This window comes from Phyllobates terribilis, unplaced genomic scaffold (genome assembly GCF_046119375.1).
Source record: "Phyllobates terribilis strain yellow unplaced genomic scaffold, ASM4611937v1 Scaffold_1__5_contigs__length_1240528914, whole genome shotgun sequence".
Lineage (NCBI taxonomy): Eukaryota > Metazoa > Chordata > Amphibia > Anura > Dendrobatidae > Phyllobates > Phyllobates terribilis.
Window position 1 is genome coordinate 1203578624 of NW_027362761.1, and position 15493 is coordinate 1203594116.

At 40.7% G+C, this 15493-nt stretch overlaps 1 protein-coding gene across 1 annotated transcript in view; it reads right to left on the reverse strand.

Annotated features, from left to right (window-relative positions):
* Positions 1-7453: 7453 nt before the first annotated feature.
* LOC141220859 (vomeronasal type-2 receptor 26-like) overlaps positions 7454-15493 on the reverse strand; it is a 59486-nt gene continuing 51446 nt past the window's right edge. Inside the window, exon 5 of the mRNA XM_073666422.1 lies at positions 7454-8349. Within this exon, the coding sequence (XP_073522523.1) occupies positions 7454-8349 (896 nt within the window). The remainder of the gene's footprint in view (positions 8350-15493) is intronic.

The following is a 15493-nucleotide window of genomic DNA, read 5'->3' on the forward strand; positions in this document are numbered from 1 at the left end:
TCAATCCAATCCTTGAGATATTTAGAGTTTAGTCTATTTTTCATAACCTAACCCTGCTTTCCTTTTCTCCACAACTTTATTTCTGACCTGCCTAATTTGTTCCATGGCTTTCATGATGCTATTTGATCCCTAATGTGCTCAAACAAACCTCCGAGGCCTTCACAGACCTGCTGTAGTTATACTGAGAATAAATGAATCACAAGTGGACTCAGTAAACAAATTATGTGACTTATGGAGGTAATTGGTCACTGAGGATTTTATTTAGGGGTATCAGACTACAGGAAGCTGAATATAAATGCACATGACAATTTTATGATTTTTTTCTTTTTAAAATATAAAATACCCTGTATCATTTTCTTTACACTTCAAAAATACTTGCTACATTATGTTGGCATCACATAAAATCCCATAAAATGCATTTAAGTTTGTTGGTGTTACATGAAAATATGTAGAAAAGTTCAAGGTACTGTATGCTGTGCTGTGAAACGTTGTCGCTTTTCAGAGAAACTTTCTTTGAAGATAGAATGGAAGACTGAGATGAATAGTCACTGAGACTGGCTCCACCTGACTTCTCCCAGGAGCCAACAGGTCTCTCATTATACAAACATTGGCCTTGACTCCTCAAACATCTTTCATTAGAATTACACTGTAAATTCTTTAAAATGCTGCTAAATTTTGTTGTATTCAGTGTTTTTCACCAGTACTGGCCAGGTCTACAAAGTTTTTTAAAAGAGAGAAGAGCTTCATGGAAAATGCACATAGGTGAGCACAGCAATAAATTCAACATAATCTGCTCCACTGAAGTGGTATATATACAGCAGAAATATAAGCCAGCCTTTGACTGTTGTTCACTTCTTGTGAAGGCGCATGTAAGCTGACAAATGTGCCAAATTCATAAATACACTATTTTACACGCTGTATTTTGTATTGAGTCTCACGTACATGTGCATGAGGCTGGAGTATGAACAGTAATAGTTCTACTGTATATAGAGTAGCTGTAGGGTGGGCTTTACACAATCAATTTCACCTGTGGATCCTAGGCTCCTCAGTCTGACATTGATGGTACACATTCATGGTGAGGTGACATGATATTGCCAAAGATTGCCACACTTCTAGATGGATTATGACTGGTACTCCTCTTGACTTTAAATCTATATTTTTAAGGTATAAGGAATAAAATCTATAATATCATAATCACATGATACAATTTCGCCACATTTGGAAATTTCCATTTTATAGTTACATTAATAATTCTGTTCCAACCCAAAACTAGTCCCACAAAAAAAACCTTCATATGCTAGTGATAAACAAAAAAAAAATTAAAAAAAGTTATAGCTCTTTCAAGAAGAGGAGGGAATGATGGAATTACAACAATGTCAATTTAAGTCAACTGCATGAAACACAACATTTTAAACGATGCACTTAGAAAATACATTGGAAAGAGAAGGTTTCCTTTGCAGTAGCAGCTAATCATTAATGGTTCAACCTAGATCAATGGTATTAAACTTATCATCTGGCCAGCTATGAATCAAAAGCAGTCTATCAAGTCACAAGGCAACAGATTCTATGCTAGGGACGGGCTGCACCTCAATGGGAAGGGTGAAGCTGTGCTAGGGGAGAAAGTGGCTAGTAGGTTGGAGGAGTGTTTAAACTAGGGATTGAGGGGGAGGGTATTCATTTTATAGGTGGGGAAGATAGTGACCTTGGCACAAATAAAGAAATTGGGGGTGGGGTTAGAGTCAATATACAGTGGTGGCCAAAAGTATTGGCACCCCTGAAATTCTGTCAGATAATACTCAGTTTCTTCCTGAAAATGAATGCAATCACAAATTCTTTGGTATTATTATCTTCATTTAATTTGCTTGCAAGGAAAAAACACAAAAGAGAATGAAGCAAAAATCAAATCATTGATCATTTCACACAAAACTCCAAAAATAGGCCAGACTAAAGTATTGGCACCCTCAGCTTAATACTTGGTTGCACAACATTTAGCCAAAATAACTGCGAACAACCACTTTCGGTAACCATCAATGAGTTTCTTACAATGCTCTGCTGGAATTGTAGACCATTCTTCTTTGGCAAACTGCTCCAGGTCCCTGATATTTGAAGGGTGCCTTCTCCAAACTGCCATTTTGAGATCTCTCCACAGGTGTTCTATGGGATTCAGGTCTGGACTCATTGCTGGCCACCTTAGAAGTCTCCAGTGCTTTCTCTCAAACCATTTTATAGTGCTTTTGGAAGTGTCTTTTGGGTTATTGTCCTGCTGGAAGACCCATCACCTCTGAGGGAGACCCAGGTTTCTCACACTGGGCCCTACATTATGCTGCAAAATTTGATGGTAGTCTTCAGACTTCATAATGTCATGCACACGGTCAAGCAGTCCAGTGGCAGAGGCAGCAAAGCAGCCCCAAAACTTCAACGAACCTCAGTCATGTTTGACTGTAGGGACCGTGTTCTTTTCTATGAATGCCTCTTTTTTTTTCCTGTACACTCTATGTTGATGCGTTTTCCCAAAAAGCTCTACTTTTGTCTCATCTGACCAGAGAACATTCTTCCAAAACGTTTTAGGCTTTCTCAGGCAAGTTTTGGCAAACTCCAGCCTGGCTTTTTTATGTCTCGGGGTAAAAAGTGGGGTCTTCCTGGGTATCCTACCATACAGTCCCTTTTCATTCAGATGCCGATGGATAGTATGGGTTGACACAGTTGTTCCCTCGGACTGCAGGGCAGCTTGAACTTGTTTGGATGTTAGTCGAGGTTCTTTATCCACCATCCGCACAATCTTGCGTTGAAATCTCTCGTCAATTTTACTTTTCCGTCCACATCTAGGGAGGTTAGCCACAGTGCCATGGGCTTTAAACTTCTTGATGACACTGCACACGGAAGACACAGGAACATTCAGGTCTTTGGAAATGGACTTGTAGCCTTGAGATTGCTCATGCTTTCTCACAATTTGGTTTCTCAAGTCCTCAGACAGTTCTTTGGTCTTCTTTCTTTTCTCCATGCTCAATGTGGTACACACAAGGACACAGGACAGAGGTTGAGTTAACTTTAATCCATGTTAACTGGCTGCAAGTGTGATTTAGTTATTGGCAACACCTGTTAGGTGCCACAGGTAAGTTACAGGTGCTGTTAATTACACGAATTAGAGAAGCAACACATGATTTTTCAAACAGTGCCAATAATTTTGTTCACCCCCTTTTTTAGGTTTGGTGTGGAATTATATCCAATTTGGCTTTAGGACAATTCTTTTTGTGTTTTTTCATTGAAGACAAATTAAATGAAGATAATAATACCAAAGAATTTGTGATTGCAATCATTTTCAGGAAGAAACTGAGTATTATCTGACAGAATTGCAGGGGTGTCTATACTTTTGGCCACCACTGTAGTAAGAAGGAATAGAGGTACAGAGAGATACATAAAATGCATGTACACTAATGCCAGAAGCCTCACCAACAAAATGGAGGAATTAGAATTGATTTTGTTGGAAAATAATTATGACATGGTGGGTATATCTGGACATGGCTGGAAGAGAGCCATGACTGGTCAGTTAAATTACAGGGCTATAGTCTGTTCAGAAATGACCATACAAACAAGCGAGGGGGGTGTTTATATGTAAAATCATCCTTAAAACCCATCTTGCATGAGAATACATGTGAATCTAATGAAAATGTAGAGTCCCTGTGGGTGTAGATAATGGGAGGGGGAAAAAATTATAAATTCCTGAAAGGGTTTTTTTTATAAGTCTCCAAAAATAATGGAAGCAGCGGAGAATATCCTCATAAAGCAAATAGATGAAGCAGCGACTCAAGGAGAAGTCATTATTATGGGGGACTTCAACTACCCTGAAATACATAGGGGAACAGAAACCTGTAGTTCCAGCAAAGGCAATAGGTTTTTGACAACTTTGAGAGACAATTACCTTTCACAACTGGTTCAGAACCCAACAAGAAGGGGGGCACTGCTAGATCTAATATTAACCAACAGGCCAGACCGCATATCAAATATATGAGTTGGGGGTCACTTGGGTAATAGTGATCACAAAATAATAAGTTTTCAATTATATTTTAATAAGGTGTGTAGTAGAGGGGTTACAAGGACACTAAACTTCAGGAAGGCAAATTTCCAACGGTTGAGAGATGTTCTTAGTGCAATAAACTGGGACGATATCCTCAGACATAAAACTACACAAAGCAAATGGGAGACATGTATTAGCATCCTGAATAGGACCTGTGCACAATATATACCCCATGGGAATAAACATGCTTGAAATAGGAGGAAACCACTATGGCTAAATAGAGCTGTAAGGGGCGCAATAAGTGACAAGAAAAAAAGCATTTATAAAACTAAAGCAAGTAGGTAGTGATGAGTCATTAAATAAATACAGAGAATTAAATAAATTCTGTAAAAACCAAATCAAGGCAGCAAAGATTGAGACAGAGTGACTCGTTACCAGGGAAAGTAAAAATAATCCTAAAATATTCTTTAACTACATAAATAGTAAAAAATAAAAAAATGATAGTGTTGGCCCCCTTAAAAATAGTCTAGGTGAAATGGTGGACGAGGATGAGGAAAAAGCCAATATGCTAAATGATTTTTTTTCAACTGTATTTACACAAGAAAATCGCATGACAGAAAACATGATCAGTGATGACAAAAATTCCCCATTAAATGTCACTTGCTTAACCAGGCAGGAAGTACGGCGGCGTCTAAAAATCACTAAAGTTGACAAATCCCTGGACCCGGATGGATCTGTACCACAGGACTGGCGTATAGAAAATATGGTGCCAATATTCAAAAAGGGGACAAAAACCGAACTTGGAAATTATAGGCCAGTAAGCTTAACCTCTTCTGTGGGTAAAATCCTGGAGGGTTTCCTAAGTAATGCTATACTAGAGTATCTGAAGAAGAACAACCTCATGATCCAATATCAACATGAGTTTACGAGGGACCGTTCCGGTCAAACTAATCTGATTAGCTTTTATGAGGAGGCAAGTTCTGGACTGGACCAAGGAAATGCAGTGGATGTTGTGTGTATGGACTATTCAAAAGCTTTTGATACGGTTCCACACTAAAGGTTTATACATAAAATGAGAACAATGGGGATAGGGGAAAATATATGTATATGGGTTAAGAACTGGCTCAGTGCTAGAAAACAAAGGGTGGTTATTAATGGAATACACTCAGACTGGGTCTCAATTAACAGTGGGGTACCACATGGGTCAGTATTGGGCTCGCTTCTTTTTAACATATTTATTAATGACCTTGTAGGGGACATACAGAGTAATATTTCAATATTTGCAGATGACACAAAACTCTGCAGGGTAATCAATACAGAGGAGGACAATTTTATATTACAGGAGGATCTATGTAAACTAGAAGCTTGGGCTAATAAATGGCAAATGAGCTTTAATGGGAATAAATGTAAGGTAATGCACTTGGGTAGAGGAAATAAAATGTATAATTATATACTTAATTGTAAAACACTGGGCAAAACTGTCACTGAAAAAGATCTGGGTGTATTGGTGGATGATAAGCTTACGTTTGGTGGCCAGTGTCAGGAAGCTGCTGCAATGGCAAATAAAATGATAAAATGCATTAAAAGAGGCATAGATGATCATGAGGAGAACATAATTTTACCTATATACAAGTCACTAGTGCGAACACACTTAGAATACTGTGTACAGTTCTGGTCTCCAGTGTATAAGAAAGGCATAGCTGAACTAGAGCGGGTGCAGAGAAGAGCGACCAAGGCTATTAGAGGATTGGGGGGTCTTCAATACCAAGACAGGTCATTACTAGTGATGAGCGAGCATGCTTGCCACTGCTCGGTACTCGCCCGAGCATCTCAGTACTTGAGATGCTCGGAGCTCGCCGAATACGAGATGCTCGGGTGGGAGCTCGGGTCCCCGTCCTGCATGTTTGGTGCTATTTAGAGCACCAATCATGCAGGGATTGTCTGCCACTCACTGTAAAGTCACAGTCATTGTGGTTGTGGCATTACAGTGGTTGCCCAAATCGATGGGAACAGTGCTCACAGTGAAACATGAAAAGCCGGTAATTCATCGGCGGCATAAAGCGGTACCCGAAAATTTAGAACAGAAAGAATAAAGCATCACACATAGATTAGATAGATAGAAACATGTCAGTAACATATATAATAAGTACAGTGACAGTGTTGTTTACTTTAATTGTCATTTAGTGTTAAAATAAAGGATTTATTAAAAAAAAAATGTTAGTCTCTAGCGGAGGTTAAGCAGATGGCTGGGGCAGATGTTTGAAGCTTGGGAAGGGGGTAATACCCACGGAGCTTCCCAGGCTACTAAACATCTGCTTAACCTCCGCTAGAGACAAAAATTACGGGGAACCCTACGCCAATTTTTTTTTTTAATAATTCCTTTATTTTAACACTAAATGACAAGTACTAGTAATCAACACTATCACTGTACTTATTATATATGTGACTGACATGTTTCTATCTATCTAATCTATGTGTTATGCTCTATTTTTTCTGTTCTAAATTGTCGGGTACCAGTGTATGCGGCTGATGACTTGCCGGCCGGCTTTTTTAAAGAGACGGGTGCATGAAAATCGGAGGGCACTAGTGTGTTCCAAGTGCCCTGCTATGCTTTTCATGCACCCTCCTATATACCCTGCCTGCCTGTCTGCCTATATATTCTGCCTGCTTGATGTTTAATTGAGCACCGTTCCCAGCGATTTGTGCAATTTTTGACCTTCTGCAGACCGCCGGGGGGGACCACCAGAAAAATGCTCGAGTTTTCCATAGACTTACATTGGGCTCGTTGCTCGGGTCGAGCACCCGAGTATTCCAATGTGCTCTACCCGAGCTTCGAGCACCCGAGCATTTTAGTGCTCGCTTATTACTAGTTATTACACTTGGGGTTATTTACTTTGGAAAAACGAAGGTTTAGTGGTGATCTTATTACTATGTACATGTATATGAGGGGACAGTACAAAGACCTTTTTTACTGATCTTTTTACTCTGAGGCATGAGACAGGGAGAAGGGGGCATCTTCTACTTCTGGAGGAAAGAAGGTTTAATCATAATCACAGATGCGGATTCTTTGCTGTAAGAACAGTGAGACTATGGAACTCTCAGCCGCATGATGTTGTAATGAGTGATTAACTTCTAAAATTTAAGAAGGGCATGAATGCCTTTCTTGAAAAGTATAATATTACAGGTTATATATATTAAATTCCTTGATAGGGTGTTGATCCAGGGAACTAGTCTGATTGTTGTATGGAGTCAGGAATTAATTTTTTCCCCAATGTGAAGCTTGGTGTTTGCCACGTGTTTTTTTTTTGCCTTCCTCTGGATCAACTTGTTAGGCTATGGGTTGAACTAGATTTACTTAGTCTTCCTTCAACCTTAAAAACTATGTTACTATGCTACTATGTTACAATAAGAGATACAAATTACCTCTGCTGTTCTACTTTATTTTTTTAATAATTTTTTTGTTTTCATTTCTGATTTTGTCAGTATGCTCCACAGCTTAGGTAAGAATATGCATATCACTATTCCATTACCTGAAGCCAATATGGCAAAAACTTCTACACTAACCATATTTTTTCCTTTACTGCTTACGTAAGCCGGGATGGCACAGATCCAGACACTGAAGAACACCAGCATGCTGAAGGTGATGTGTTTGGCTTCATTGTAGATATCCGGTAATTTCCTCACCATAAAAGCCAAAATTAGACTCACAGCTGACAGAAACCCCATATAACCTAACATGAAATAAAAGGCCAGTCTTGAGCCCTCATTACATTGAATGATAATCTTTCCAGGATATGAGTCCATGTCTAGCTCCTGAAATGGAGGAGAAAACAACAACCAGAGTATTCCATTTAGGACCTGAAGAGATGATAATATCATGACTATAGAATTAGGAAGCTTAGTACCAATCCAATTTCTCCAGGAGCTGCCAGGAGTGGTGGCTTTGAAGGCGATACAAACTGTGATGGTCTTTGCCAAGATTGATGACAACACAACAGTGAAGATGATTCCATAGAAGATATGACGAAGCATACAGGTTGTGTCCACTGGTTTACCAATGAAGAGGAAAATGGAGAGCAAACTGAGCTTGAGAGAAAAAAGAATGATGAAGCTGAGGTTACAATTATTAGCCCTGACAACGGGAGTATTCCGAAAACATATAAATATTCCAATTATTAACACAATTGTAGCAGAAGATAAAACTAATAAGAATAAGAAAACATAGGCGACTACATCAGTGTCATAAGAGAGAAACTCAATAACTTTAGGGACACACTTGTCTCTTGTCTCATTTGGCCATTCATTGTAAACACACTTTTCACAGTTTTCAGCATCTGAAATATAGAAGCTTAAGTATTAAGAAAAGAAAATGGAAAATGTAAAAAATATATATTTTCAGTATGTATAAAGGGATTGTATGGAAACAACCTTAACGATAGGGCCTAACTTGGCCTTAATGGCCAAACATCTCTTTTTTTATTGTTACATAACATTTTATTTTTCCCTTCATGTAGCTTTATGGGGGCATTTTTGTTGTCGGATCAGTTGTTTTTGTTAGTGGCATCATTTTTCGGTTACTTTTAATTTATTACCTAACTTTTTATGTGGAGACATAGAAAAAAAAACAGCCCACAATTCTGTTAATTTTTGAAGGTTTAAATTTAAAATATTATAAATATAACATTTTTCTGTTGGTCAGAACAATTATGGCGATATTGTATTTAAATTGTTTTATTTACATTTCATTTCTTTGCAATAGATAAAAAAATTGTGTTGACATATTTTGAGAACTATAGGTTAGATAATTTTTAGTGAGTGTAACTCAGGGTTCCTTTTCTGCTTGACAATATTTAATTTACATTGGCACTACTTTTAGTACATCTTTTTGATCAATTTTTCTAAAAAAAGATTAGGAAAGTGTTATTAATAGTGATGAGCGAGAATGCTCGCCACTGCTCGGTACTCACCCGAGCATCTCAGTATTCAAGATGCTCGGAGCTAGCCGAGTACTTTCGAGATGCTCAGGCGGGAGCTCGGGTCCCCGTCCTACATGGTTGGCGCTATTTAGAGCACCAATCATGCAGGGATTGTCTGCCACTCACTGTAATGTCACAGCCATGGTGGTTGTGGCATTACAGTGATTGCCCAAATCGAAGGGAACAGTGCTCACAGTGAAACATGAAAAGCCGGCAATTCATCATCACATATATAAAAAGTACAGTGACAGTGTTGGTTACTGTACTTGTTATTCAGTGTTAAAATAATGGATTTGTTAAAAAAAAAAATAATAGTGTTTTCATGCACCCGTCTCTTTAAAAAAGCCAGCCGGCAATTCTTCAGCGGCATACATCGGTACCCGACAATTTAGAACAGAAAGAATAGAGCATCACACATAGATTAGATAGATAGAAACATGTCAGTCACATATATAATAAGTAGAGTGACAGTGTTGGTTACTGTACTTGTCATTTAGTGTTAAAATAAAGGATTTATTAAAAAAAAATTGGCGTAGGGTTCCCCGTAATTTTAGTCTCTAGCGGAGGTTAAGCAGACAGCTGGGTCAGATGTTTGAAGCCTGGGAAGGGGGTAATACCCACGGAGTTTCCCAGGCTACTAATATCAGCCCCAAGCTTAATACATACCCTTTACAAGCTATTACAATGGAGGACTCAAAAAAAAAGTGACGTGGGGTCCCCCCTATTTTAATAGCTAGCAAAGGCTAGGCAGACAGCTGGTGGCTGATATTAATAGCCCAGGAAGGATGCCATGAATATTGGCCCCCGCCCAGGCTAGAAACACCAGCAGTCAGCCTCCCCAGAAATGGCGCATCCATAGAATGCGCCAATTTTGGCACTTAGCCTCACTCTTACCTCTGCCCTGTAGCGGTAGCAGTGGGGTAATAGGGCTGGGGTTGATGTCAGCTTATAATGCCAGCTGACATCAAGCCCAGGTTAGTAATGGAGAGGCGTCTATAAGACACCCCCATTACTAACCCCATAGTCAAAGTTAAAAAAATACCACAAACATCCAGAATAAAGTCCTTTGATTAAAATAAACACACAATTTTTTAATGTTCTAAATTAAACCATACTTACCATCACACCCATTCCAGCTGAAGCCACTGTCTTCTTCAATAAAAGTAAAATAATAAAGCAACATCATCCTTATCTTTCCATGGTTCCGAGGACAGCTCCAGCTCTGCTACTTTCACATAACAGGCTGGATCGCAGCCGAAATCTGCCATCCAACTTTCCATGCCGCAGACACTGAGAAGCGCAGGCATGCTTGCGCTCCTCAGTGTCTGGCTGTGACGGCATGCAGATGACCCGAGTTCATGTCCAATGAACTCAGCTCACCTCATGCACATCACTGACAGCATGGGAAAATTCTCCTGCGCTTGCGGTGAGTGTGAGAGAATTCTCCTGCACTCACTGCAAGCGCAGGAGAATTTTCCCCTGCTGTTAATGACGTGCATGAGGTGAACTGAGTACATTGAACTCAGCTCACCTCATGCAAGTGCAAGCGCAGGAGAATTTCCCCACTCTGTCAGTGACGTACATGATATGAGCTGAGTTCAATGAACAGACGAGCCAAGTTTATGTCCAATGAACTCACCTCACCTCATGCACGTCACTGACAGCGTGGGAGAATTCTCCTGTGCTTGCGGTGAGCGTGAGAGAATTCTCCTGCGCTCACGGCAAGCGCAGGAGAATTCTCCCGTGCTGTCAGTGACGTTCATGAGGTAAGCTCATTTCATTGGACATGAACTCGGCTCATCTGGATGCCATCACAGCTAGACACTGAGCAGCGCAAGCATGCCTGCGTTTCTCAGTGTCTGCGGCATGGCAAGCTGGATGGCAGCTTCCGCCTGCGATCCAGGCTGTCATGTGAATGTAGCAGAGCTGAAGCTGTCCTGGGAACCATGGAAAGGTAAGGATGGGGTTGGTTTATTATTTTACTTTTATTGCAGAAGACATTGGCTTCAGCTGGAATGGGTGAGATGGTTAGTATGGTTTAATTTAGAACATTAAAGAATTGTGTGTTTATTTCAATTAAAGGACTTTATTCTGGGCGTTGTGTTTTTTTAAAGCCCCATGTTTTTTTTTTTTAGATTATTTCATGAAATTCATGAAATAATAAAAAAAAGGGCTTCCCTATATTGTTGTGTCCGGCCAGGTAAAAATAGGCAGCTGGTGGTTGGGGGCAGCCCGTTCCTGCCTGCTGTACCTGGCTGTACACAAAAATAGGGCGAAGCCCCACGTCATTATTTTTTAAATCATTTCATGAATCTGCCATCCAGCTTGCCCTGCCGCAGACACTGAGAAGCGCAGGCATGCTTGCGCTCCTCAGTGTCCTGCTGTGACGGCATCCAGATGAGCCGATTTCATGTCCAATGAACTTAGCTCACCTCATGCACGTCACTGACAGTGTAGTAGTAGCCTGGGATGCTCCGTGGGTATTACCCCCTTCCCAGGCTTCAAACATCTGCCCCAGCCGTCTGCTTGGTCTCCGCTAGAGAGTAAAATTAGGGGGATCCCCACGCCAATTTTATTTTGTAATAAATCCTAAATTTTAACACTAAATGACAAACACAGTAATCAACACTATCACTGTCCTTATTATATACAGTACAGACCAAAAGTTTGGACACACCTTCTCATTTAAAGATTTTTCTGCATTTTCATGAGTTTGAAAATTGTACATTCACACTGAAGGCATCAAAACTATTAATTAACACATGTGGAATTATATACTTAACAAAAAAGTGTGAAACAACTGAAAATATGTCTTATATTCTATCTTCTTCAAAGTAGCCACCTTTTGCTTTGATGACTGCTTTGCACACTCTTGGCATTCTCTTGATGAGCTTCAAGAGGTAGTCACCGGAAATGGTCTTCCAACATTCTTGAAGGAGTTGCCAAAGATGCTTAGCTCTTGTTGGCCCTTTTGCCTTCACTCTGCTGTCCAGCTCACCCCAAACTATCTCGATTGGGTTCAGGTCTGGTGACTGTAGAGGCCACGTCATCTGGCGTAGCACCACATCACTCTCCTTCTTGGTCAAATAGCCCACACACAGCCTGGAGGTGTGTTTAGGGTCATTGTCCTGTTGAAAAATAAATGATGGTCCAACTAAATGCAAACCGGATGGGATAGCATGCCACTGCAAGATGCTGTGGAAGCCATGCTGGTTCAGTATGCCTTCAAATTTGAATAAATCCCCAACAGTGTCACCAGCAAAGCACCCCCACACCATCACACCTCCTCCTCTGTGTTTCACGGTGGGAACCAGGCATGTAGAGTCCATCCGTTCACCTTTTCAGCGTCTCACAAAAACACAGTGATTGGAACCAAAGATCTCAAATTTGGACTCATCAGACCAAATCACAGATTTCCACTGGTCTAATGTCCATTCCTTGTGTTCTTTAGCCCAAACAAGTCTCTTCTGATTGTTGCTTGTCCTTAGCAGTGGTTTCCTAGCAGCTATTTTACCATGAATGCCTGCTGCACAAAGTCTCCCCTTAACAGTTGTTGCAGAGATGTGTTTGCTGCTAGAACTCTGTTTGGCATTGACCTGGTCTCTAATCTGATCTGCTGTTAACCTGCGATTTCTGAGGCTGGTGACTCGGATAAACTTATCCTCAGAAGCAGAGGTGACTCTTGGTCTTCCTTTCCTGGGGCGGTTCTCATGTGAGCCAGTTTCTTTGTAGCGCTTGATGGTTTTTGCAACTGCACTTGGGGACACATTCAAAGTTTGCCCAATTTTTCAGACTGACTGACCTTCATTTCTTAAAGTAATGATGGCCACTCGTTTTTCTTTACTTAGCTGCTCTTTTCTTGCCATAATACAAATTCTAACAGTCTATTCAGTAGGACTATCAGCTGTGTATCAACCTTACTTCTGCACAACACAACTGATGGTCCCAACCTCATTAATAAGGTAAGAAATCCCACTTATTAAACCTCACAGGGCACACCTGTGAAGTGAAAACCATTTCCGGTGACTACCTCTTGAAGCTCATCAAGAGAATGCCAAAATTGTGCAAAGCAGTCATCAAAGCAAAAGGTGGCTACTTTGAAGAACCTAGAATATAAGACATATTTTCAGTTGTTTCACACCTTTTTGTTAAGTATATAATTCCACATGTGTTAATTCATAGTTTTGACGCATTCAGTGTGAATGTACAATTTTCAAAGTCATGAAAATGCAGAAAAATCTTTAAATGAGAAGGTGTGTCCAAACTTTTGGTCTGTACTGTATGTGACTGACATGTTTCTATCTTTCTAATCTATGTGTGATGCTCTATTCTTTCTGTTCTAAATTGTCCGGTACCGGTGTATGCCGCTGATGAATTGCCGGCCGGCTTTTTTAAATAGACGGGTGCATGAAAATCGGAGGGCACTAGTGTGTTCCAAGTGCCCTGCTATGTTTTTCATGCACCCTCCTATATACCCTGCCTGCCTGTCTGCCTATATATTCTGCCTGCCTGACGTTTAATTGAGCACCGTTCCCATCGATTTGGGCAATTTTTGACCTTCTGCAGACCGCCGGGGGGGACCACCAGAAAAATGCTCGAGTTTCCCATAGACTTACATTGGGCTCATTGCTCGGGTCGAGCACCCGAGTATTCCAATGTGCTCGACACGAGCTTCGAGCACCCGAGCATTTTAGTGCTCGCTCATCACTAGTTATTAACAAAAATAAGACATAAATTCTGGAATTTTATTGTATTCAAATCAATAAAGGGGTTGTTCAGGCTTTTCACAAAAGTCTGCAGCTACTCGGGTGCCAGTGGCGAGGCCGAGCGGTCATATGAAGGCAATATGTGGCCAAGAGGATAAGAGAGATATGAGCGATGGTGAGTTCCCTTCAATGGAAGTCTTCAAGCAGAGGCTGGACAGACATCTGTCTGCGATGGTTTAGTGAATCCTGCATTGAGCAGGGGATTGGACACTATGACTCCGGAGGTCCCTTCCAACTCTAACATTCTATGATTTTATCATTCTATGACCACAAGAATGCAGTATGCAAGCTCCTGGCCACATTCCACCTAGACGTATGCAGTCTTGCTTAATTTACTTGTATTCACTTGTAGCTCCCACCCTAGTCCTACACTTGCTTATTTCAACTTTGATATCTTCTGTTATTCATATTCTCTTCTGAGTCTTCTTTCCCTCTGTACCAAGCTGAATAGGCCTTAGGAAATGTAGGTTGGGATATTGTGATGTCACCACATCAAAACTTTGCCACATTACTCACCTAAAACCTAGTGAGCATCTCACGGGAATCATGTAGTACCATTCTGAAGATGTGAATTCACACCATGCATCACCTACTCAGCTTGGTGCATATACGGAATGAAGAATTGTAAGAGCCATAGATCCAGTGGAAGACAAGATTGGAAGAATCAGCAGTGGGACAGGTGAGCGGCAAGATGTTTTGACTCAATTTTAACTCTTTTCCTTGCTCTCTACAATGAAGAAGAAATTGCCATTTTGCCAATCCCAAATAAATTCTGATTAGGGGTAATATAATTGTATTGTAAAATTCATGGTGATTTTGACTTAATGTTAACTTTAACTTCACTTATTTCTAGATTTTGGTGTGGCCAAATTTATAAAGGTTTTTATTATGCTTTACTACTTTCAGACAAGAAAATAACTTTTTTTTTATATTATATTCTGGAGGCCTTACAGAGTAACTGAACTCTTTTTTTATAAGTTTGTCCAGCATGTAAACATATTTTAAATTTGCAAATCACTTTATTAGGGAATTTGCCTTCTTTCTTCTAACGAAATTGAATGTAAATGGCTTAAAACAGCCTGCATTTCCTTGCCTGCCTTCAGAAACATTGATATTTTTCACACTAATTTAGAACTAGATATTGAGCCCGTTCTACGCCCGGGTGGCGAGCATTTTTATTGTTATATGGTCTCACATGTTGGTATGTGCTGCCCCCATTCTGGTATACGAGCTGCCCTCATCCTGGTATTTGTGCTGCCCCCATCCTGGTATTTGTGCTTCCCAATCCTGTTCCCCCATCCTGTTATGTGCTGCCCTCATCCCTATCCTAGTATGCATGGCACCCCTCATCCTCAATCCTGGTACGCATGGCACCCCTCACCCTCAATCCTGGTATGCATGGTTCCTCTCATCCCTATCCTGGTATGCATGGCCCCTAATCCAAAATCTGGTATGAATGCCCCCCCAGATCCCTATCCTGGTATGTATTGTACCCCTCATCCCACAATCCTGGCATGCATGGTACCCCTCACCCCTCAATCCTGGTATGCCTGGCACCCCTCTTCCCCCAATCCTGGTATGCATGGCACCCCTCATCTCCAATCCTGGTATGCATGGCATCCCACCATGCCCAATCCTTTTATGCATAGCACCCCACCATCCCCAATCCTGTTATGCATGGCACCCCACATCCCCAATCCTGGTATGCATGGCACCCCCATCCTCCAATCCTGGTA